Source organism: Ochlerotatus camptorhynchus, unplaced genomic scaffold, assembly GCF_037179485.1.
Source record: "Ochlerotatus camptorhynchus isolate MF236.1 unplaced genomic scaffold, CSIRO-AGI_Acam_v1.1 ptg000344l, whole genome shotgun sequence".
Classification (NCBI taxonomy): domain Eukaryota; kingdom Metazoa; phylum Arthropoda; class Insecta; order Diptera; family Culicidae; genus Ochlerotatus; species Ochlerotatus camptorhynchus.
Genome location: NW_027040832.1, coordinates 477,217 through 502,037, shown reverse-complemented (window position 1 = coordinate 502,037; position 24,821 = coordinate 477,217). Strand labels below are relative to the sequence as shown.

At 37.3% G+C, this 24,821-nt stretch overlaps 2 protein-coding genes across 2 annotated transcripts; both read left to right on the top strand.

Moving 5' to 3' along the window:
* LOC135708993 (uncharacterized protein K02A2.6-like) lies at positions 1-4,487 on the top strand. The gene is made up of 3 exons (XM_065231178.1): positions 1-728; positions 792-1,311; positions 1,425-4,487. Exons 1-3 carry the CDS (start codon positions 1-3, stop codon positions 4,485-4,487), a joined length of 4,311 nt encoding a protein of 1,436 aa, XP_065087250.1.
* Positions 4,488-7,520: 3,033 nt separating this feature from the next.
* PIG-L (phosphatidylinositol glycan anchor biosynthesis class L) lies at positions 7,521-9,758 on the top strand. The gene is made up of 3 exons (XM_065231208.1): positions 7,521-8,587; positions 8,656-8,749; positions 9,204-9,758. Exons 1-3 carry the CDS (start codon positions 7,903-7,905, stop codon positions 9,373-9,375), a joined length of 951 nt encoding a protein of 316 aa, XP_065087280.1. The 5' UTR covers positions 7,521-7,902; the 3' UTR covers positions 9,376-9,758.
* The last annotated feature ends 15,063 nt before the right edge of the window (positions 9,759-24,821 follow it).

Below are 24,821 nucleotides of genomic sequence, written 5' to 3'. Positions count from 1 at the left end.
ATGTCAAGCCCGGGTAAATATGTTCGTGCTCCGGCTTTTGAAAACAACAGGGAGAGTTCAGAAGAATCAGAAAGCTATGTGTCCAGCCCTGGAAGGTTTGTGCGAGTTACCAATTCTGATGCAGCCCACATAAGTTACATTGGTGACACACATGATGAGCTTTACGCCGACTATTACACTTCAGTAGATCCGGATAAGGAAACGCGAGAATTGCGGAAAAGAATATTTGAACTGGAGAAGACTATTGCGGAAATCGCTGGTTCCGGCTTGCGTAATCACGAAGATAATCATCGTTCTGAAGCAATTCATAGCTCTGAAGGACCAGCATTAGCACCAACCTTGACATCAACCGTAATGCAAACTGGTAGCAGTACGCAAAGCATCAGATGGGACAACATCAAACCGTTCCCGAAAGGCGTTTCTGCTAACAAACTGTGGGAAGCTTGGATAAAATACTTCGAGAACTTCGAGTTGGCAGCTTCATTGGCTAATGCAGATGACCCGGTGAAGCGATACCAAATGCTATACTTATCCATTGGAGATGAGCTTCAAGGAATTGTCCGTGCGGCCAAGTTGCGTCCTGACTCGAATGGTCCCAGTTGCTATGCGATTTTTGTTAAAAACATTGAGAACTACTTGAAGTCATTAACTGATACCTCGGCCGAGCATGACATGTTTTCGTCTATGCAACAGGAGAAAGGAGAATCGGCAGTTAACTTCCATGCCAGGTTAATTTGAAAAGCTTTTAAAACAATATGTTTCAATTATATAATGATGTCTTATTTTGTCAGGTTGATGGAAAAAGTATGGCTTTGTGGTTACAGTACATCCGACCAAGAGCGTTTTGTTCGAACGCAACTGCTGAAAGGATTAAGGAATCGTGCATTAGCTAATGCAGCAAGAACGTATGGACATGATACAAACTTTGTTGTTCAGTCAGCTACGCGAGATGAAGCTTTACAGCCCGAGTCTCCATCACTCGAGGATCCGACATCCATCATGGCTGTATCCCGTAGTTTTTCTCGTGGCGTGGGAATGAAGCGTAAACAAAGTAATGGCAATGAGACAGGTCCTGGTTTCAGACCAAACCAATTTCGAGGAGAAACTAAGCTTCCATTACAACGTTATGAACGGTGTTCAAGATGTAATCGGGCTGTCCATGGTGGTCTACGGTGTCCAGCGTTGGACAGAAATTGTAACTCCTGTGGACGCCGCGGCCATTTTGCTGCAACCTGCCGTATGAAACGAGTCAACAATGTAGAGGGCAGTCGATATAAATCCGATTCTATGGTGGAAGATAATAAGGCACAGGTAACAACCGATACATTCTGATAAAAAAATATGCAGAAAATATAACAGAATATCATGTTTTCGCAAATTATGGTTTTTTTTCATTCAACGAGGGATTCATTTTCATTTTTCAGCAAATCAACGCACTTTCGCTTGGAGACGTGATGGTTGATTGTACCGTTGGCTCATCAAATCCAATAAGATTTCTTATTGACTCTGGGGCAGATGCTAATGTTATTGGTGGGGATGATTGGCGCAATCTCCAGGAGCAGTCGCAAACTGGATGGGCGAGGATTGATTATATTCAACTTCCTGGTAACAGGGATTTACGCGGTTATGGGGCCGATAAGCCAATGTTAGTTGAACATGCTTTCAGAGCCAAAATTCATGCAATTGGATTCAGAAAACCGGTCGTAACTGCAGACTTCCTGGTAGTTAAACAGGGTCGCTGTTCGTTGCTTGGTAGAAATACTGCGAGTGACATGGAGTTGTTAAAGGTAGGCGCTGATGTTTATAATTGTAGACAATCACAACAGGACGAAGTTTTTCCGAAGATGCCAGGAGTTAAGGTAAAGTTTTGCGTTGACAAATCGATTGCTCCAGAGAAAAACGCATATTATAATGTTCCGGCGGCATATCGCGAGGCTGCAAGACTTCGGCTCAAGCAAATGGAGCAGCGCGGAATCATCGAGAGGGTTACTATGGCACCGGAGTGGATCAGCGGTATGTCTGCGGTGCAAAAAGGAAAGGACGATTTTCGGCTGGTCGTCAATATGCGGGCACCGAACAGGGCAATCAAGCGTCAATATTTCCGGCTGCCTCTAGTTGACGAGATGAAAGTCAAGTTGCACGGTGCAAAATATTTTTCTAAGCTTGACTTGTCCAACGCCTACTATCATCTTGAGTTGAGTAGTGAGTCACGAGATTTAACAACTTTCTTAGCAGAAGACGGGATGTACAGGTTTACCCGACTTATGTTTGGGGTAAACTGTGCTCCTGAAGTTTTTCAACGAGAGATGTCTCGAATTTTAGAGGAGGTAAAAAACAAAATTGTTTATATAGACGATATACTGTTGTATGCTGAAACGCTAGAAGAGTTACGAAAGACTGTCGCCCATGTTTTACGTATCTTGAACACAAACAATCTGACACTCAATATGGCTAAGTGTGAGTTTGATCAAACCCGCATTAAATTCCTGGGACATGAGCTGGATAAGTCAGGATTCAACATCGAGGAATCAAAAATCAAGGACATCAGGAAGTTCCGTCATCCGAGCACCACATCAGAACTGAGGAGTTTCTTGGGGTTGGCTTCATTTGTGAGCCCGTACATACGAAACTTTGCAGATATTTCATCTCCTTTGTGGACCACGGTGTCTTCAAAATCTTGGACCTGGGGACAGGAACAAGAGCAAGCATTTGAGTTAGTCAAAGATCGCATTGTACATTGTACAATTTCACTTGGATATTTTTCGGAAGATGACAAAACCGTTTTATATACAGATGCCTCACCTAATGCTTTGGGAGCAGTGTTAGTGCAGGAGGATGGTAAACGTACCCCTCGCATAATTAGTTTTGCGTCTAAGGCGCTGACGGTCACTGAGAAAAAGTACGCCCAAAATCAACGTGAAGCTTTAGGAGCTGTGTGGGCGGTCGAACATTTTGCATACTTTTTATTAGGTAGGCATTTCACTTTGCGCACTGATGCTAGAGGCATAACTTTTATTTTGAATCGATCTCGGGAAACCGCTAAGAGAGCTTTAACAAGGGCCGATGGCTGGGCGTTAAGACTCAGCCCTTATAGCTACGATGTAGAGTTTGTGCGTGGCTGTGAGAATATTGCTGATCCCTCTTCTCGTCTGTATGATGGAAATGACGACGCTTTCGACGAGGAAACCAGTCCATGGGAAATTGCGCATCTAGAGGCAAGTGCTGTGCAGTTTTTGACTGAAACCGAGATTAGGGAGTCTACCGGTCGTGACACCACTCTTCAACGAGTATTGGATTCATTGGAAACTGGAGATTGGCCTAAGGAACTACAAAAGTTCAAAGCAATTTCAAATGATTTACTTGGTAAAGATGGAATGCTTGTAAAAAGTGGTTGTGCGGTTATTCCCAGCGAGCTTAGAGAGCAAACACTAGCAATCGCACATGCAGGTCATCCAAGCATATTGCGTAAGCGTGTTTGGTGGCCTGGAATGACAGCAGATGCTGAACGCTGGGTAAAATCTTGTGTACATTGTGCTGTAAACGGAAAACCGGAGTGTCATACTCCAATGGAACGCACGTTTGCACCAAAGGCGGTTTGGGAGACCATAGCGATGGACTTTAACGGACCTTACCTGAAGTTTGGCGGGATATCCATCTTAGTAATTATTGACCTGAGATCCCGCTATGCAATCGCTCGACCTGTGAAGTCTACTGCTTTCGAATACACTAAGAAAGTCTTGGATGACGTGTTTGGACGGGAAGGCTTCCCTAAATCTATCAAGTCTGACAACGGGCCTCCATTCAACGGTGAAGAATATAAACAATATTGTTCAGATCGTGGCATTCAGACTATCTTTTCGACGCCGTTCTTTCCTCAGCAAAATGGGCTGGCGGAAAGTTTTATGAAGGTAGTAAATAAAGCGATGTCTACAGCAGTTTCAAGTGGAATCAGTTATGCTGAGGAGCTTCAGAATGCAGTTCATGCCCACAACGCCGGAATTCATTCGGTTATAAAGATTTCGCCAGAAGAAGTTATGATGGGGAGGAAGATAAAACGTGGTTTACCGTTACTAGAGTACGGGCAGTCTGATTTCGATGATCAACTGCTAAGTGCAAGAGATCGTGATGTAAAGTTGAAAGGAAAAGATCATGAAGATCGGCGTCGTGGTGCTAAGAGAAACACAGTCATGCCTGGAGATATTGTGATCGTAGAGCGTCAAACAAAAGGGAAAGGAGATACCCGGTTTCATGTCAAACGTTTTACGGTAATTAAGGAGAAGAATGGCAGTTTGCTTCTTGCTGATGATGAAGGTCATACTGTAAAGCGACATGTGTCGCAAACAAAAAAAGTTCACACCTGGAGGGACAGCTCACGAACTAGCACCGAGAAACAAATGGATACAGAGTCATCGAAACGACCAGCAAGGGAAAGGAAAACTCCATCGTATCTATTTGACTATGTTCGTTTGATGCAGGATAAGTCATAGTAAGTTATACTCTGGTGATTTTCATATGAGGTTGGTAATATTTTGATGATAATAAATTCAAACGTTTTCAAAGTTCGTTGTTGTTCGCTAGCCTAAATACAATAAATGGACGATTACTCAAATTGTAGAAATATTCCTTAAAAAGTTTGGATTATACCCTGAATACGACAAGCAAACGAACCATATAAATTTTATTAGGGAAAGCAAGCTATTTTTTTTCTTTTTCTTTTTTTATCTTGTTCTTTTACCTGAGAGAAGAGGGGAGATGTGTGGTATGCACCAGCCTATAAAATGATAGCCCAACATGTATCAGCCTAATGCGTGAGTGACAACAGCTCAGTCACTCAGCGCTCACCAGCTAGCTCACACGAAGGCACTGCTGTACAGTCGTACCGCCATCGCAGTCATCATTGACGAGTGAACCTTCTTTGAGGTAAGTTGAGTGTGTGCCTACTGCTGCGTGTTGGGTGATTCCTAGCGAATGGCGGAACTGCACAGATACCTAGGCTGGTCAACAAAGCGAACAACGATGATTTGGTCTTTTCCAGCTATAAATTTTGCCAACGCGTCTTGACGGCGATTTTAACAGGACAACGAAATATTTTTTATTTGTCATATTGGAAAATAAAGTTTATTAACTTGACGATTGTTTTCCTTATCAAACTAAAACAAATAACACTAATTTTAAAATGACAGCAATCAAACGCATTCTATGAATAATCAAACAGTAAAACAACTATGCATTGCACTCACTTTATACTATTTTAAGTATAAACAATATTTATAATAAGTTTGCATTCTCTCCCTTTATACCGACCTTTGCGTCGGTACGGAGAGTTGAGATTTAGCGTAACTTTTATACTTTTTGGCTTTCAATATTTTTTTAGTGTAGCTTTCATTGGAAACGCACATGATTTTCATTCATAATCAAAATTAATGGAATTCATCTGAATTACACATAACATTTATGCGATCACATTAATTGTATGTGATTTTTCATATGAATTTCATCGGCCTCATAATATTCATTTGATTTTGTGGGATTTGCTGCTATGTGATCACAGGAAAGCTATGTGAAATTCACATGGATTTCATCCATTAGATATGTGATAAATTTTTTGAGTGTAGTCCTCTCCAGGTGGGTTCGTATCTGGGGGGGACGTGCTGTCAAATCAGCCTACTGATCATTCTTGTATGAAACTGGCTCCAAACGTAAACAATCGCTGTACACTCAAAAAAATTTAAAATCTAAATAGATTAAAAGTTACACTAAATCGCAACTCTCCTGACCGACGCATAGATTGGAATAAAGAGAGGGAGAATACGAACTTAGTATAATTTTTTTTTTACGTGAAAAAGCATAAAACAGCAATATCCGTGAAATGCATACACATGATTTATTTGGCGAAATGCATTTTTGTCTTCTCTAACATTTTCTTGTTTCAATTTATTGTTTACAAATCAAAATAAAAGCAAATGATCAATAATAATTTATTCATAGCAAAATAGCTGATACATTTTACAGCTGTTTTTATTAAAATGATAAATTCAACTAAATTTACTAACCATTCCTGTGCCACTAGAACTATGCTACCTACAAACTAGCAGCACAATATTAAGAAAGATCAGCTACAGAGGAAAGGTGAGGTTTTCGGTGAAGAAATCTGACCAATTCCCGACCAGGCTAATCTAGGTGCAAGCGATCGAGTCTTGGAACGATAACTGGTTGCCGTGGAATTGCAGAAGTCGGTGGTACTCTTACTGAGGTCCATTTCGCAGTGTAAGTTTTAATTCATCTAGGATTTGGGGTGTAGGGAAATTGAAGTTGATGAGCCAAGCTGTGGGCAGATAAGAGGGAATTTTGAAACAGGGTTCTTTTAGCAATGTTAAGGGACTGAAAACTTACGTCCATATAATTTCTCCTGATCCTATGGCAGTTGAGATACCGTTTGTAGATTCTTTGATGACCCTCACCGTGTTGATCCACATGACTTACGAGGGAAGCTCATTGGGCATTTGTGGTGACATCAAATTGTACAGGACATTTGGTCCCGGTTATATGTGTTAGTTTTCCATTTTGGGAGATTCAATCAGCTCGGTGGTGGCTAAGTAGCTTGTTATTTGTGAAAATGAAATAACTTGAAACACGAATTCTTCCTAAAAATAAAGGTTATAATGTATTTTATCCAAACTGAGGTTTATGAAAACTATATCATTAAGTGTTGAACTTTCAGCTTTCTTTTTAATGTTATTTAAATTTCTAATCCAAAAACGAACTTGATCGACTATATGAGCCATTGCGATTGAATTGTAATTTTTATTATGAAATTTATATATCCTCCGTATACATTGTAAGAATATCACGGCGTTATTCTGACTTAGTATAATTTTGAAGAGAATTTTAATCGGATCAATGTACAAAATTTTGCATATCCCAAAAATGATTAGATTTAAATCTATCTTTGCTTACACAGCAAAAAAAATGTAATATCGATCAACGTAATTCAAGCTGATGTATGAAATAATGATGTAATAGCAAAAAGCAGATACAATATTACATCAATGGATGTAATTTTGTTTGCAAAATCGCTGTACATCGTCCAACGAAATATTGCATAACCGACGGAATGATCTCTGTGCAGCTGTTTGGATGTAACATTCAACAACTTTTTTTTCTGTGTAGTAATATTTTTGAGTGTGCAATTTCACGGTTTTAGTGTATTGGCGTTGACGGCACCGTCGAAAAATTTGCTCTTCCAGCAAATATAGACAGTTTCTTATGGGAATTTTCGGTGGAGTGAAAGGATAGTACAAAGTCCGCCATGTTTCACGCACAGTCTGACGTTTGCTTATGGATTTTACCATAGGAGTAAAGAGCTACAGAGTCGCCGTCAACGCCAATACGCCAGAGTTTGACCGATGAGGAATTTGAACTGACAGCTTGAAAACATCGAAATTCCATTACTTTTCGTTTGCTTTTGCCAAAGTTGAGAAAACCAAAAAAGCATCACAAAAGTAAACAAACGGTTAGACAGACGACGAGAGAAGTTTATCGAACCGCCAGCCAGAAGACACGTAGAAACAACGCGTAGGTCCCGAATATTTAATTCGATTTAAAATATCACCGATACTCGCGTGTGCATTGTCTATTTTTATCCCGCGGCGGTGGACTTGCGACTGCGTGCACTGTTTATTTTCTGTGTTTTAGCCAAACCGAGAATCGATGTGGCATTGCCCTCCGCCTCTGCGCCGTACTTAATTTATTGTTCGTCATTCGAAGCGAAGCAGAGTTTTCTACGGTCGGTTTTCGAACATCGGATTGTTACGTTTCAGTTTTTTGTTTACATCGTTTTGTTCCAAGAGGTAATTCCTGGGATCAACGCCGGAAGTAACCGGTAATGAGTGTTACTGGGAAATGAACGGTAATATTTCGTCGTCCGGACAGTCAGAATCGATACCATTGGAAGTGCAATCAGTAGAGGTTGAACCGGAAGTGCAAAGCCCGAACGAAGGTGCCACCTATTTCGAGTTCATCTATAGTCAATCGGTGCTATATTTACGCGAAACGCTGGATCATATCGTGTTGTTGATTCTCATTTATACCTTGCTATGCCTGGTTCTATACAAACTTCTCTTCCATCGATTCGGTCGATGGATGAAGGTGATTCGGAAAAGTCGCCTTCCTGCGAATTCGAAGCGAGCGCTACTGGTCACGGCCCATCCCGATGACGAATCAATGTTTTTCGGGCCCACCATATTGGAGCTTCGGCGCCAGGATTGTAGAGTCTTTCTGCTGTGTCTGTCGGAGGGGAACTTCAATCAGCAGGGAAATGTCCGCCGACAGGAGCTGTGGGATGCCTGTGAGTCGTTGGGTATCAAGCCGGAAGACATTACACTGCTCAATGCAACCCACCTTCAGGACGATCCGGCACTGGAGTGGAAAACGGTCACCATTGCCAATCAGATTCTCAAACACTTGGAAGCGCTGGACGCAAATCTGTTGATCACATTTGACAAGAACGGCATTAGCGGCCATCCTAATCACTGCGCCATCTATCATGCAACCGCGTCACTCTGCCTGGCAGGGCTGGTTCCCAGCAGTGAGTACATGATGATGTGCTGAGGGATCTTTTGGTTTGGTAATTCAATTATCCGCTTTGTTTTGCAGAATGTAAAGTTCTGACATTGGAATCGGTAAACCTATGTCGGAAGTACATTTCAATATTGGATTTGCCCATCACGTTGCTGCTGTCGACGAATTGGTAGGTTTTGCAGCAGGGTTACTTCCACTCACTTGCTATAAAAAAATGTTTTTCGGAATTATGAAATAATGAAATAGTATAATGCTAATTAGTGCTTGTAAGTTACAAGAAGAGGTCATGAAGTATATGTTTGACACATAAAATCTGTCAATATTGCTTTCAGTGCGTCACAATTAGCGATTTTACGACTCGTGAGCGCTCACTCTGAGTGAACGCTCACGAATCATAAGATCGCTGATTGTGACACTCTGAAAGCGGAATTGACAGGTTTTATCAGTCAAACACATACTTTACACCCTCTTCTTGTTACTTACAAGTACAACATATCATTATAACATCTAATGATTGCATAATTCCGAAAAATATTTTTTTATAGCTAGTGAGTGGAAGCAACCCTTTTTTGCAGTTAGTTTTCTCTGTTGTTCATGCTTAACATTAGGTATATCTCGTTTAGGTCCGTACTCAGTTGGCAATCTCGGCTGGCCGTGCAGAATGCCATGCGTCTCCACCGGTCACAGATGGTATGGTTCCGGAAGCTTTACATCAGGTTCTCTCGCTACATGGTCATCAATTCCCTACGGGAAATCAACCAATCGGACGTCGAGTTCGAAATTTTGGATTCCTAAATTGGGACACAATTTACAACCACCAAGAAACAACGACGGTTAGCAAACTAGATAAGCTTTATCCGGAGAATGTAGGTGAGAATGTTTCTTCAAAAAATTTCGATAAATATTTGGACCAAGTCACAACTCAGTCTCGTTGGAAGTGGAGAGGGTGGGCCACATTTTCTACCGAAAGCTAGCTTAATTGCTGAACAAGTGCAAAATTCGTACTGTCATCACTGCATAGTAGGAGCGTTATGAGGGCAGGGACGGCGACGACATGTTACAGATGCTTTAATGCTAGTCCTTTTTTGATAGTAACCACGGAAGGTGTAGAACACACAAAATGGCATGATACTTTTATCACACTTAACCTAGACGTGCTAGAAATATTTATTGCAAAACACATTTTAAGTACATTATAATTATTGCTTGGGATATAACTCGAAGCCGAGCAACAACAGTCACTTGAGGGAGGAGGCAATATTTTTCTATACCGAATGGAGGAGTATAGCAATCGATCACATAACTATTTTTGTACATAAGAAAACGAACGATACACCATATGTTTAAATTTGTCATTCTTTGAAATACACTTTCGACAAGAAACAGGAAGGGAGAGGTTTTCGTTATCCGAAAGTCCGGACTTGAAATGCCATGCAAGCTTTCAATAATTAACTTTTACACATTTATTTGCATTTGCGAAAATTTCTTCTGATGACATCGACGGTGGAGCTCAGCATTTGAAAACCAGTTGTGAGGCTACCGAGCATGAATTATATACCACAAAACATCGGTTGATGGAAACCTGCAACTTTTGAGTACTTCGTAAAATCGCTAGGGCCTTGATCGGGGTATTTTGATCTTTGTAGTTCGGTAACGGTTGTATGCAACTTAGGAAGGTTCCTTGCGCTAGGTTCGCTAGGCTTTGGATGGTTCTCCCAGCAGCTGGTGCAATTCGTGGTTCATTCGCCTCCTCCACGTTCCGTCATTCATCTGCAGTCCACCGTAGATGGTACGCAACACCTTCCGTTCGAAAACACCAAGGGCGCGTTGGTCCTCCACGAGCATAGTCCAGGTCTCGTGGCCGTAGAGGACCACCGGTCTAATCAGCGTCATGTAGACAGTCAACTTCGATCGGAGCGTCATCCGGAGTCCAAAGTAGGCACGATTCACTGCCATAATGCGTCTTTGAATTTCTCTGCTGGTATCATTTTCGGCGGTCACCAGTGAGCCCAAATACACGAACTCATCGATCACCTCGATTTCGTCACCGTCAATCTGAACTCTGGGTGGGAGGGTAACATTGTTTATTTATTTATTTGTTGTCAATCAGTGTAGACCGTTTTACAATAGTGCTGTTATCTTACATGCTATTTTAAAACATAAGTTTTATTTGAAATTGTCAATAAATGTAGACTGTATATACAAATATCTAAGAAATAGAAATTGTTTTAAACTCAACGAGATGCAGTTAGTGTTCTCCTTACTGTATCTTTAGACATCGTTAGATCTATACGCTCACAATAATTATTATACACTCGCATCATTCTATTGATTGGCCCATTTTTACCATAATTCGTTCTGTGAGGTGACAGTTGAAATACATTTTGAGTTCTTAACATGCGTGATGGTACGTTAAAATTTAAGCTGGCTAATATTTTTTTCTGAATTTACGCGTTGTGAAGTAATATCATTAACAAAGGAAATCATGGAAATTTCTCTTTGTTTCTTAAGTGTTTCAATGTTTATCAACATGCAATGGGACTAATAAGAAGGAAGGGGAAAAGAGGTCCAGCCTAGTTTCCTAAGAGCAAATAACAAAAACTGTTTTTGAACTGATTCTATACGGTTTATATAAGTTTTATGGTATGTAGCCTAAACCACACTGCAATATTCGAGAATTGATCTCACGTAAGCTATATAAAGTGTTTTGATGGTATATGGGTCTTTAAAATGATGACTAAATCCCAACATATTATTTGCTTTGTGAATTGTGGTATTCACATGATCTACAAATCTAGATAGAGCTGGAATTAGGGCCTAACAGCATTTGTAAACAATGACTTCTCTTGATGATTTCTAGAAATTCAAGGCTCGCTCACGCAAACCAACATCCTCATCAGGTAGGGAAATACTTCCCCTATCCGATGGTTAGGTTGGTCTGCGTGGGCGTGTCTTGAATTCCTAGAAATCATCGGTGGAAGTCATTGTTTACAAAAGCTGTTACGACCTAATTCCAGCTCTATCTAGAAATGTCAACTTCGAGTCAAGAATTTCTCCTTTGTCCCTAATTTTATCGCACCTTACAACCAGCTGGTTTCCTAGAGTACATGTAAAATCTAGAGTAGTGTGTTTTTTAAATAAGATATAATTTTGCATTTTTTTAACATTAATATCCAGCAGACTTTTAACGCACCAATTGTAGAAAACATCAATTTCATTTTTAAAATGTAGCAAATCAGAATTGTTAAAGATTTCCATGTAAAGTTTCATATCGTCAGCATATATGAGCACATTTAAGCGATTCAACACTAACTTCATGTCATTTACAAATAAAATAAATAATAAAGGACCTAAATGAGATCCCTGTGGAACTCTCGAGGTAACATTAACTGACGAGGACATTTTTTCTTTAAAAAGGACCATTGTATTCTTTCTGTCAAGTATGATCCAATCCATTTTAAAAGTGTACTTCCCTAATAAAATTTGTACGGTTATTTTGCTTAACGACGTATTCAGGGTATCATCCAAACCATTTGTGGAATAGTTCTATTATTTGGGTTATCTTTCGGGTATGGTATATTTTTATTAGGGTTGTCATACCTAAACATTTTAATTTAAAAAGAAGTAAGGGAATGTCTACCCTGGGCTTTGGCAAAACCTTGAGGTAGTTTAATTAGGCTACAAGGTCCCAGGGCTGATCTGGATCTTTACCACATTGGAAAGATGCACACTAGTGTGGCTAGATCAGTGTTGATGCTTACCAAAAGTGCATTTGAACCCGCTTATTAACATATTAATCATCATCGTACATTGTTTGTTGCTCTGTACTAATAAAAAATGATTAAGCACAGCATTTGATATTTTAGTAGAAATGCTGGATTCAGTCGTAGTGGAAATCATTTGTTTTTTTTTAATGGATTTATTTCTATAGGTATGCACGTTTGAAAAGTATCATCACAAAGATTTTTCACTTTGTCTACAGCTTTTGGGCGCTTCCCGTTGTGTTTGTTTTTTTTTTTTTTTTATGTATTTATAGAATCAATTCTTAGAAATACGAAGCGGAAGACAAATCAAGCATTAAGCACATGACCTTCAAGAAAACTAACAACACGAAGTCTGGAAATGGCAATGTTTCATTCAAAATGTCAAGTATTTCAAGAATATCGGGTGAGACCAATCGAACCGAGCGCTCTTTCGGTCATCTGGAAGGGTTGTGCACGAGGAACGATTTTTAACCCCCCCAGTTTTGAAGACATTCCGGAGCGAGGATCCATTATCTTGTGTCAGAGGGATGATGAAATTGGCATATCCAGAAACACAATACAACAAGAGAAGGAAGTAGTATTGAAGGTAAACAAGGAGTACATGGGAACGTCGAAAACTATAAGTATACTCCGATCTATTCTAGTACTCTTGTATAAAACCTATCGTAAACCGGCTAGATCGTGGTCGTCGTCACCGTCCCGCATAGTCATATGAAGATTGCCAGATCCGTGACCACTCATGATAAAGCACACAAGGCTCTCAACATTGAATACATTGCACGGGTTGGGTTGCACAGAGGGTTGATTATATGTAAAAGCTTTGAAACACCCGCATGAACGATAATCATAAGGTGTGCCTAACAACCTATTCGGGTTATCATCCCAACAATATGTGGTACAGTGGCACGATTTGTGGTATCGTTCATGTATGGTGTTCCCCCCACCCTTTATTAGGGTCGCTGACGCTCATTGCACGCTCTTTCGTTCTCTGGCTGATTGAATGGATGACGGAGTTTGACGTCACACTCCTTCAGACGTTTAGGCGGCGGGAGGGCGAGAGGGATGGCTGTTCAGTACACGGAGACAATTTTACAAATGAATTTCTAATAGGTAAATCACAGTTTAAAACTCACTAATAATCTCATTCAATCTCTTATCATTTCTTTTTCATTGACGGTGTGATGTTATCGATGCGCTATGTGACGAGAGCGCAAACCAAACGAGGCCATTTTTCAACGATACGATAATAACTTATGCGCTTTTCACACAAAACCTACCCAACCCTTTCCTTTCTACAATCCCTGAGCAGCTGGTTTACCATAAGTATACTCCGCAGAACTTTTTTAACCCCCATGGGTCTTTGTGTTGCTCACTCCTCTCCCCTTCCCTTGTGTATTATCGATGGTGTGAATATTCACATCGGTGACATGGCCCCGACCGCCTTGTACACCATAAAATGAAAATGAAATGAAATGAAAAAGAAGTAAGGGAATGTCTACTCTGTCAAAGGCCTTACTAAAGTCAGTGTATAAGGTTTCAACGGTGTTACCTCTATCCATTGCTTCAATAGAAAAGTTTGCAAATTCCAACAGATTAGTAGACGTTGACCGACCTTTAAAAAAAACCATGTTGATTATTTGAAATGCGATGCTTAACCTGGTTTAATATTTTCTGGTTAACAATTGATTTAAACATTTTTGGGGGAGGTAGCTCATCGATTCTTCCGGTTCGCCTCCTAGCATCGTGCTATAAGGTACCAGGCGATAACCAGGGTAGTTGGTCGATAGCTCGATGACGTCGTTTCGTTGGCGTCTGCAATGAGAAATTCTCATAGCAGGCGTTGACGATGGGACGTTGTCGAGTTGTTGAATAGCAACTATCGTGGTAACTCACCGATTACCTGTCGATCTGCCAAATTTGGAAAGACGTCTGCATTGAATTGTCTCATATAATAATATTCCGCCCACTATATCACAAGAAATTGCGAGTAGCTGAGTGGAATGGAGATATGTTAAGAATTGGGTACAGGACCAAGTCTCCCCTGGGTGGTGCCAGAAGATGAGTGCAATAGAATCATCAAGTTGTAGTAGTCAAAGTCTTCCATTCGTTAGTCATTTCAGGTGGATTAGAACAGGTTTAGGTTTAGGGTGGGCGTTGGCCAGATTTGGATTTTTCAGATATAATTCTAAATAGGACCTAGATTATTTAATACACTAGTAACCTCAACCTCTGTCACAATGTTTCATTGTGATTAATCAACACTCAAATTTGCGGTAAATTTGAAAAAAAGGGAACTTGGAGTGTAGACCGCACTGCCCGCTGGACGATTCTGAAGCCTGGCCAAGTGAGTGGGTTACGGATTTATTTGATTGTACGTCATTTCCAAGTTATATATAGATACATTCATACCATTGGCATTTTGTATTTGAGATAAGACAGAGATAGGTTTCGGAGCCTAGGGGGAGCGTAACCCATGTTATGGCTTCCATTTATTAAATAGTTCAGATAGGCTGGAAATGATAGGTTCATGGTGAGAAAATGTACCATATGGTGCACGTACACTGATAAAAATTAGATTCAAATCGTCAGGCCCTGCCCTGGAATAAGGGGATTGACGATGATTTGTCAAGTTTCATTTTGCATTTGCATATAATTGTAAGTTTAGGTTTGCTTTTGTAATTGTAAGATAGATAGTTTGCCTCAATTGAAACATTGAGTTGTATAAACTTGACGAATCATACCTCTAAAATAGTAGTAGTTACAGTGCCGCATGATCTAACAACCACTGCCTGCAACTAATGTGAGAGGGGCCGGCAGGGCTGATTACGGATTAAAACTAACATAACTCTAACACTGAAATGATCCTGAAACTAACGCTCATTCATTGCACTTTGAGTCATAAAGTAGTTTTATTTATTTTCCTACTAATCTATCTATCTACACACTTAGTTTTTTTTCTACCGAGCTCGGCTGTGCGGGTCTTGGCGGGGAGGGTTTCGCTGAGATCTCGGCGGGAGTGACATTTGATTGCTGAGTCTCGGATAATGCCTTTTCTAATAATCTGCCTACGTTTCTTTTCTTTGTTATCTACTTTATCCCCTTTTTATTTCTCTGCTCTTCTTTCCTCTTCTCTTCTTTTGTGTTGTTTGTTTACATATAATTAATACTAATACCTCCTTGTGTTCTCTCTAATTTGTCTACTATGTCCCACCATCACGATGAGAGATGAGCTACCGTACATAGTACACGCTCATATACACTCCCAAAATAGCATGCCGCAAGTAAGTATATCACAGAGGCAACTAAAGATCCAAAAACAAAAACTGATGGCGCTGAAGATAATGAGGTAACTACTACACTGTATTGTAATTTGTACAATAATACTCACATTACTTATTATTAATTATATTATTAATTATATACTCTATTATATATTTATATTTAGCTGTGGTGATTTATATGACTATATAGTATTATTTATTTATACTAACCTAAACACAACGTGGAGTGACCCAAATCCAAACGATCACTAACCAAAATAATAGACTTATCTTTTTCAGCAGGTGTAATTTCGTTTAGTTCTGTTTATCTCTTTTCAGCAAAACAAAAACAAAAAAACCTCTATAACTCTTCTCTATTCTTTTAATCTCCTACTATCCCCTATAAATGTATCGGAAACTAGTGGGACTGTCTGTGCAAACAGAAACAGGCCTGCTAGTGGAAGAAGGTCGTTATGCTATACGGTCTAGCATAGGCCTACGGCCAGGTTTTCAGTAGGTACACACTCGCTTAACGGCAGATTGGTTTATAGTGGTCGATCAGGGTGTGTGCTGATAAATTACAATTACAATTACAACAATTGCTCTAAACATTTTAGGAATGCATGACATAATTGCAATACCCCTTTAGTTTTTATTGTCTGACCGTTTGCAAGATTGAAATATTGGGACTAAAAATGATTTCTTCCAATTTTTTGGAAAATCACCTGTTTTGTGAGATAAATTGTAAAGCCAAAACAATGGTTTAACAAAACTAGTTGCTATTTTTTTTCAATAAAAATGGTGGTATTTCATCAGGACCAGGACTTTTGCCGGCATCGAGACTTTCAAGAGTCATAAAAATATCTTTAACAGTGATATTATTAACTGATACGGCATTTTCCCCTTCATGTAGGTATGAAAAATAGTTCAAATCGAGAGCATTACTGGATTTCTTATACGTGTTTTGCAGGGCTGTTACAACAGGCGTGGATTTCGCGAATTTCGCGATTTTCGCGGATTTGTCGCAGATTTGAACTTTCAGTCACGAAAATCGCAGAAACATTAAATGATGGGACTGAAGGCAGTTGGTAATGACTTCTACTTGTAGAAAAAATTTCAGGCCAATCTGATGTTTGTTGTTAGAGATAGAGTGATTTCCCCGTTTTATGTTTGTTGTAGAATAATTATACTTTTTTGTTTAATAAACCTATTACGGTTTTTTAAAAATTAACGGCACAACTCATCAAGATGAAATTTTTACAGAAGGCAGTTGGTACTGACTTCAACTTGTAGAAAAAATTTCAGGCCAATCTGATGTTTGTTGTTAGAGATAGAGTGATTTGCCCGTTTTACGTTTGTTGTAGAATAATTATACTTTTTCGTGTAATATACCTATTACGATTTTTTAAAAATTAACGGCACAACTCATCAAGCTGAAATTTTCAAAAAAGGCAGTTGGTAAAGGCTTCTATTTGCAGAAAAAATTTCATGTCAATCTGACGTTTTTTGTTAGAAATAGAGCGATTTCCCCGGTTTACTTTTGTTGTGGAAAAAAAAAATTAATCAAAGATTTTTAACAAAAAGCAGTTTACATATAGGACATTAAAAAACATCCGGATTGTTTGGTGTTTTTAGTAACGTTCAACCTGCTTGTAAACGGGGTGATCGAGTTAAGAATCGAAAAAAAAAAATCGGCGTGGAAACTACGTAATTCAAAGGGGGAGCCTGGCTCAAGGCTCCCCCATCCTCCATGAGACACGCCAATTAGTCCTAAAACCTGAAATCTGATGTCTGTGTTAGGGAATCTAAACTTTTTTTTTTTTTTATTGCGGTTTGTAGTTCCTTCTTCAGAATGGTTAAGTTTGCCATAACCGCAACTTGTAGAAACAATTTCATGCCAATCTGACGATTGGGGTTAGAGATAGAGCGATTTGCCTGTTAAACTTTTGTGTAATAAACCTATCACTATTTTTTAAAAATTAACGGCACAACTCATCAAGCTGAAATTTTCACAGAAGGCAGTTGGTAATGACTTCTACTTGTAGAAAAAATTTCAGGACAATCTAATGCTTGTTGTTTGAGATCGAGTGATTTCCCCGTTTTTCGTTTGTTGTGGAATAATTATACTTTTTTGTGTAATAAACCTATCACTATTTTTTTAAAATTAACGGCACAACTCATCAAGCTGAAATTTTCACAGAAGGCAGTTGGTAATGACCTCTACTTGTAGAAAAACTTTCAGGACAATCTAATGCTTGTTGTTTGAGATAGAGTGATTTCCCCGTTTTACGTTTGTTGTGGAATAATTATACTATTTTGTGTAATAAACCTATCACTATTTTTTTTTAATTAACGGCACAACTCATCAAGCTGAAATTTTCACAGAAGGCAGTTGGTAATGACCTCTACTTGTAGAAAAAATTTCAGGACAATCTAATGCTTGTTGTTTGAGATAGAGTGATTTCCCCGGTTAACGTTTATTGTGGAATAATTATACTTTTTTGTGTAATAAACCTATCACTATTTTTTAAAAATTAACGGCACAACTCATCAAGCTGAAATTTTCTCTGAAGGCAGATGGTAATGACTTCTACTTGTAGAAAAAATTTCAGGCCAATCTGATGTTTGTTGTTTGAGATAGAGTGATTTCCCCGTTTTACGTTTGTTGTGGAATAATTATACTTTTTTGTGTAATAAACCTATCACTATTTTTTAAAAATTAACGGCACAACTCATCAAGCTGAAATTTTCACGGAAGGCAGTTGGTAATGACTTCTACTTGTAGAAAAAATTTCAGGCCAATCTGATGTTTGTTGTTTGAGATAGAGTGATTTCCCCGTTTTACGTTTGTTGTGGAATAATTATACTTTTTTGTGTAATAAACCTATCACTATTTTTTTTTTAATTAACAGCACAACTCATCAAGATGAAATTTTCACAGAAGGCAGTTGGTAATGACCTCTACTTGTAGAAAAAATTTCAGGACAATCTAATGCTTGTTGTTTGAGATAGAGTGATTTCCCCGTTTTACGTTTGTTGTGGAATAATTATACTTTTTTGTGTAATAAACCTATCACTATTTTTTAAAAATTAACGGTACAACTCATCAAGCTGAAATTTTCACAGAAGGCAGTTGGTAATGACTTCTACTTGTAGAAAAAATTTCAGGATAATCTAATGCTTGTTGTTTGAGATAGAGTGATTTCCCCGTTTTTCGTTTGTTGTGGAATAATTATACTTTTTTGTGTAATAAACCTATCACTATTTTTAAAAAATTAACGGCACAACTCATCAAGCTGAAATTTTCACAGAAGGCAGTTGGTAATGACTTCTACTTGTAGAAAAAATTTCAGGCCAATCTGATGTTTGTTGTTAGAGATAGAGTGATTTCCCCGTTTTATGTTTGTTGTAGAATAATTATACTTTTTTGTTTAATAAACCTATTACGGTTTTTTAAAAATTAACGGCACAACTCATCAAGCTGAAATTTTCACAGAAGGCAGTTGGTTATGACTTCTACTTGTAGAAAAAATTTCAGGCCAATCTGATGTTTGTTGTTTGAGATAGAGTGTTTTCCCCGTTTTACGTTTGTTGTGGAATAATTATACTTTTTTGTGTAATAAACCTATCACTATTTTTTTTAAATTAACGGCACAACTCATCAAGCTGAAATTTTCTCTGAAGGCAGATGGTAATGATTTCTACTTGTAGAAAAAAATTCAGGCCAATCTGATGTTTGTTGTTTGAGATAGAGTGATTTACCCGTTTTACGTTTATTGTGGAATAATTATACTTTTTTGTGTAATAAACCTATAACTATTTTTTAAAAATTAACGGCACAACTCATCAAGCTGAAATTTTTACAGCAGGCAGTTGGTAATGACTTCTACTTGTAGAAAAAATTTCAGGCCAATCTGATGTTTGTTGTTTGAGATAGAGTGATTTCCCCGTTTTACGTTTGTTGTGGAATAATTATACTTTTTTGTGTAATAAACCTATCACTATTTTTTAAAAATTAACGGTACAACTCATCAAGCTGAAATTTTCACAGAAGGCAGTTGGTAATGACTTCTACTTGTAGAAAAAATTTCAGGATAATCTAATGCTTGTTGTTTGAGATAGAGTGATTTCCCCGTTTTTCGTTTGTTGTGGAATAATTATACTTTTTTGTGTAATAAACCTATCACTATTTTTAAAAAATTAACGGCACAACTCATCAAGCTGAAATTTTCACAGAAGGCAGATGGTAATGACTTCTACTTGTAGAAAAAATTTCAGGCCAATCTGATGTTTGTTGTTTGAGATAGAGTGATTTCCCCGTTTTACGTTTGTTGTGGAATAATTATACTTTTTTGTGTAATAAACCTATCACTATTTTTTAAAAATTAACGGCACAACTCAACAAGCTGAAATTTTCACAGAAGGCAGATGGTAATGACTTCTACTTGTAGAAAAAATTTCAGGCCAATCTGATGTTTGTTGTTTGAGATAGAGTGATTTCCCCGTTTTTCGTTTGTTGTGGAATAATTATACTTTTTTGTGTAATAAACCTATCACTATTTTTTAAAAATTAACGGCACAACTCATCAAGCTGAAATTTTCACAGAAGGCAGATGGTAATGACTTCTACTTGTAGAAAAAATTTCAGGCCAATCTGATGTTTGTTGTTTGAGATAGAGTGATTTCCCCGTTTTACGTTTGTTGTGGAATAATTATACTTTTTTGTGTAATAAACCTATCACTATTTTTAAAAAATTAACGGCACAACTCATCAAGCTGAAATTTTTACAGCAGGCAGTTGGTAATGACTTCTTCTTGTAGAAAAAATTTCAGGCCAATCTGATGTTTGTTGTTTGAGATAGAGTGATTTCCCCGTTTTACGTTTGTTGTGGAATAATTATACTTTTTTGTGTAATAAACTTATCACTATTTTTTAAAAATTAACGGCACAACTCATCAAGCTGAAATTTTCACAGAAGGCAGTTGGTTATGACTTCTACTTGTAGAAAAAATTTCAGGCCAATCTGATGTTTGTTGTTTGAGATAGAGTGATTTCCCCGTTTTTCGTTTGTTGTGGAATAATTATACTTTTTTGTGTAATAAACTAATCACTATTTTTTTTAAATTAACGGTACAACTCATCAAGCTGAAATTTTCACAGAAGGCAGTTGGTAATGACTTCTACTTGTAGAAAAAATTTCAGGACAATCTAATGCTTGTTGTTTGAGATAGAGTGATTTCCCCGTTTTTCGTTTGTTGTGGAATAATTATACTTTTTTGTGTAATAAACCTATCACTATTTTTTAAAAATTAACGGTACAACTCATCAAGCTGAAATTTTCACAGAAGGCAGTTGGTAATGACTTCTACTTGTAGAAAAAATTTCAGGACAATCTAATGCTTGTTGTTTGAGATAGAGTGATTTCCCCGGTTAACGTTTATTGTGGAATAATTATACTTTTTTGTGTAATAAACCTATCACTATTTTTAAAAAATTAACGGCACAACTCATCAAGCTGAAATTTTCACAGAAGGCAGTTGGTAATGACCTCTACTTGTAGAAAAAATTTCAGGTCAATCTGATGTTTGTTGTTTGAGATAGAGTGATTTCCCCGTTTTACGTTTGTTGTGGAATAATTATACTTTTTTGTGTAATAAACCTATAACTATTTTTTAAAAATTAACGGCACAACTCATCAAGCTGAAATTTTTACAGCAGGCAGTTGGTAATGACTTCTACTTGTAGAAAAAATTTCAGGCCAATCTGATGTTTGTTGTTTGAGATAGAGTGATTTCCCCGTTTTACGTTTGTTGTGGAATAATTATACTTTTTTGTGTAATAAACTTATCACTATTTTTTTAAAATTAACGGTACAACTCATCAAGCTGAAATTTTCACAGAAGGCAGTTGGTAATGACTTCTACTTGTAGAAAAAATTTCAGGCCAATCTAATGCTTGTTGTTTGAGATAGAGTGATTTCCCCGTTTTTCGTTTGTTGTGGAATAATTATACTTTTTTGTGTAATAAACCTATCACTATTTTTTAAAAATTAACGGTACAACTCATCAAGCTGAAATTTTCACAGAAGGCAGTTGGTAATGACTTCTACTTGTAGAAAAAATTTCAGGACAATCTAATGCTTGTTGTTTGAGATAGAGTGATTTCCCCGTTTTTCGTTTGTTGTGGAATAATTATACTTTTTTGTGTAATAAACCTATCACTATTTTTAAAAAATTAACGGCACAACTCATCAAGCTGAAATTTTCACAGAAGGCAGATGGTAATGACTTCTACTTGTAGAAAAAATTTCAGGCCAATCTGATGTTTGTTGTTTGAGATAGAGTGATTTCCCCGTTTTACGTTTGTTGTGGAATAATTATACTTTTTTGTGTAATAAACCTATCACTATTTTTTAAAAATTAACGGCACAACTCATCAAGCTGAAATTTTCACAGAAGGCAGATGGTAATGACTTCTACTTGTAGAAAAAATTTCAGGCCAATCTGATGTTTGTTGTTTGAGATAGAGTGATTTCCCCGTTTTACGTTTGTTGTGGAATAATTATACTTTTTTGTGTAATAAACCTATCACTATTTTTTAAAAATTAACGGCACAACTCATCAAGCTGAAATTTTCACAGAAGGCAGATGGTAATGACTTCTACTTGTAGAAAAAATTTCAGGCCAATCTGATGTTTGTTGTTTGAGATAGAGTGATTTCCCCGTTTTACGTTTGTTGTGGAATAATTATACTTTTTTGTGTAATAAACCTATCACTATTTTTTAAAAATTAACGGCACAACTCAACAAGCTGAAATTTTCACAGAAGGCAGATGGTAATGACTTCTACTTGTAGAAAAAATTTCAGGCCAATCTGATGTTTGTTGTTTGAGATAGAGTGATTTCCCCGTTTTACGTTTGTTGTGGAATAATTATACTTTTTTGTGTAATAAACCTATCACTATTTTTTAAAAATTAACGGCACAACTCATCAAGCTGAAATTTTCACAGAAGGCAGATGGTAATGACTTCTACTTGTAGAAAAAATTTCAGGCCAATCTGATGTTTGTTGTTTGAGATAGAGTGATTTCCCCGTTTTACGTTTGTTGTGGAATAATTATACTTTTTTGTGTAATAAACCTATCACTATTTTTTAAAAATTAACGGCACAACTCAACAAGCTGAAATTTTCACAGAAGGCAGATGGTAATGACTTCTACTTGTAGAAAAAATTTCAGGACAATCTAATGCTTGTTGTTTGAGATAGAGTGATTTCCCCGTTTTTCGTTTGTTGTGGAATAATTATACTTTTTTGTGTAATAAACCTATCACTATTTTTTAAAAATTAACGGTACAACTCATCAAGCTGAAATTTTCACAGAAGGCAGTTGGTAATGACTTCTACTTGTAGAAAAAATTTCAGGACAATCTAATGCTTGTTGTTTGAGATAGAGTGATTTCCCCGGTTAACGTTTATTGTGGAATAATTATACTTTTTTGTGTAATAAACCTATCACTATTTTTAAAAAATTAACGGCACAACTCATCAAGCTGAAATTTTCACAGAAGGCAGTTGGTAATGACCTCTACTTGTAGAAAAAATTTCAGGTCAATCTGATGTTTGTTGTTTGAGATAGAGTGATTTCCCCGTTTTACGTTTGTTGTGGAATAATTATACTTTTTTGTGTAATAAACCTATAACTATTTTTTAAAAATTAACGGCACAACTCATCAAGCTGAAATTTTTACAGCAGGCAGTTGGTAATGACTTCTACTTGTAGAAAAAATTTCAGGCCAATCTGATGTTTGTTGTTTGAGATAGAGTGATTTCCCCGTTTTACGTTTGTTGTGGAATAATTATACTTTTTTGTGTAATAAACTTATCACTATTTTTTTAAAATTAACGGTACAACTCATCAAGCTGAAATTTTCACAGAAGGCAGTTGGTAATGACTTCTACTTGTAGAAAAAATTTCAGGCCAATCTAATGCTTGTTGTTTGAGATAGAGTGATTTCCCCGTTTTTCGTTTGTTGTGGAATAATTATACTTTTTTGTGTAATAAACCTATCACTATTTTTTAAAAATTAACGGTACAACTCATCAAGCTGAAATTTTCACAGAAGGCAGTTGGTAATGACTTCTACTTGTAGAAAAAATTTCAGGACAATCTAATGCTTGTTGTTTGAGATAGAGTGATTTCCCCGTTTTTCGTTTGTTGTGGAATAATTATACTTTTTTGTGTAATAAACCTATCACTATTTTTAAAAAATTAACGGCACAACTCATCAAGCTGAAATTTTCACAGAAGGCAGATGGTAATGACTTCTACTTGTAGAAAAAATTTCAGGCCAATCTGATGTTTGTTGTTTGAGATAGAGTGATTTCCCCGTTTTACGTTTGTTGTGGAATAATTATACTTTTTTGTATAATAAACCTATCACTATTTTTTAAAAATTAACGGCACAACTCATCAAGCTGAAATTTTCACAGAAGGCAGATGGTAATGACTTCTACTTGTAGAAAAAATTTCAGGCCAATCTGATGTTTGTTGTTTGAGATAGAGTGATTTCCCCGTTTTACGTTTGTTGTGGAATAATTATACTTTTTTGTGTAATAAACCTATCACTATTTTTTAAAAATTAACGGCACAACTCATCAAGCTGAAATTTTCACAGAAGGCAGATGGTAATGACTTCTACTTGTAGAAAAAATTTCAGGCCAATCTGATGTTTGTTGTTTGAGATAGAGTGATTTCCCCGTTTTACGTTTGTTGTGGAATAATTATACTTTTTTGTGTAATAAACCTATCACTATTTTTTAAAAATTAACGGCACAACTCAACAAGCTGAAATTTTCACAGAAGGCAGATGGTAATGACTTCTACTTGTAGAAAAAATTTCAGGCCAATCTGATGTTTGTTGTTTGAGATAGAGTGATTTCCCCGTTTTACGTTTGTTGTGGAATAATTATACTTTTTTGTGTAATAAACCTATCACTATTTTTTAAAAATTAACGGCACAACTCATCAAGCTGAAATTTTCACAGAAGGCAGATGGTAATGACTTCTACTTGTAGAAAAAATTTCAGGCCAATCTGATGTTTGTTGTTTGAGATAGAGTGATTTCCCCGTTTTACGTTTGTTGTGGAATAATTATACTTTTTTGTGTAATAAACCTATCACTATTTTTTAAAAATTAACGGCACAACTCAACAAGC

Excerpts from the sequence above, each read along its gene's own strand:
- LOC135708993 (XM_065231178.1), top strand. The coding sequence starts at position 1 with ATGTCAAGCCCGGGTAAATATGTTCGTGCTCCGGCTTTTGAAAACAAC. Across the intron at positions 729-791 it reads GCAGTTAACTTCCATGCCAG|GTTGATGGAAAAAGTATGGC; the intron begins GTTAATTTGAAA and ends TTATTTTGTCAG. Across the intron at positions 1,312-1,424 it reads TGGAAGATAATAAGGCACAG|CAAATCAACGCACTTTCGCT; the intron begins GTAACAACCGAT and ends TTCATTTTTCAG.
- PIG-L (XM_065231208.1), top strand. The coding sequence starts at position 7,903 with ATGAACGGTAATATTTCGTCGTCCGGACAGTCAGAATCGATACCATTG. Across the intron at positions 8,588-8,655 it reads GGCAGGGCTGGTTCCCAGCA|AATGTAAAGTTCTGACATTG; the intron begins GTGAGTACATGA and ends TTTGTTTTGCAG. Across the intron at positions 8,750-9,203 it reads TTGCTGCTGTCGACGAATTG|GTCCGTACTCAGTTGGCAAT; the intron begins GTAGGTTTTGCA and ends TATCTCGTTTAG.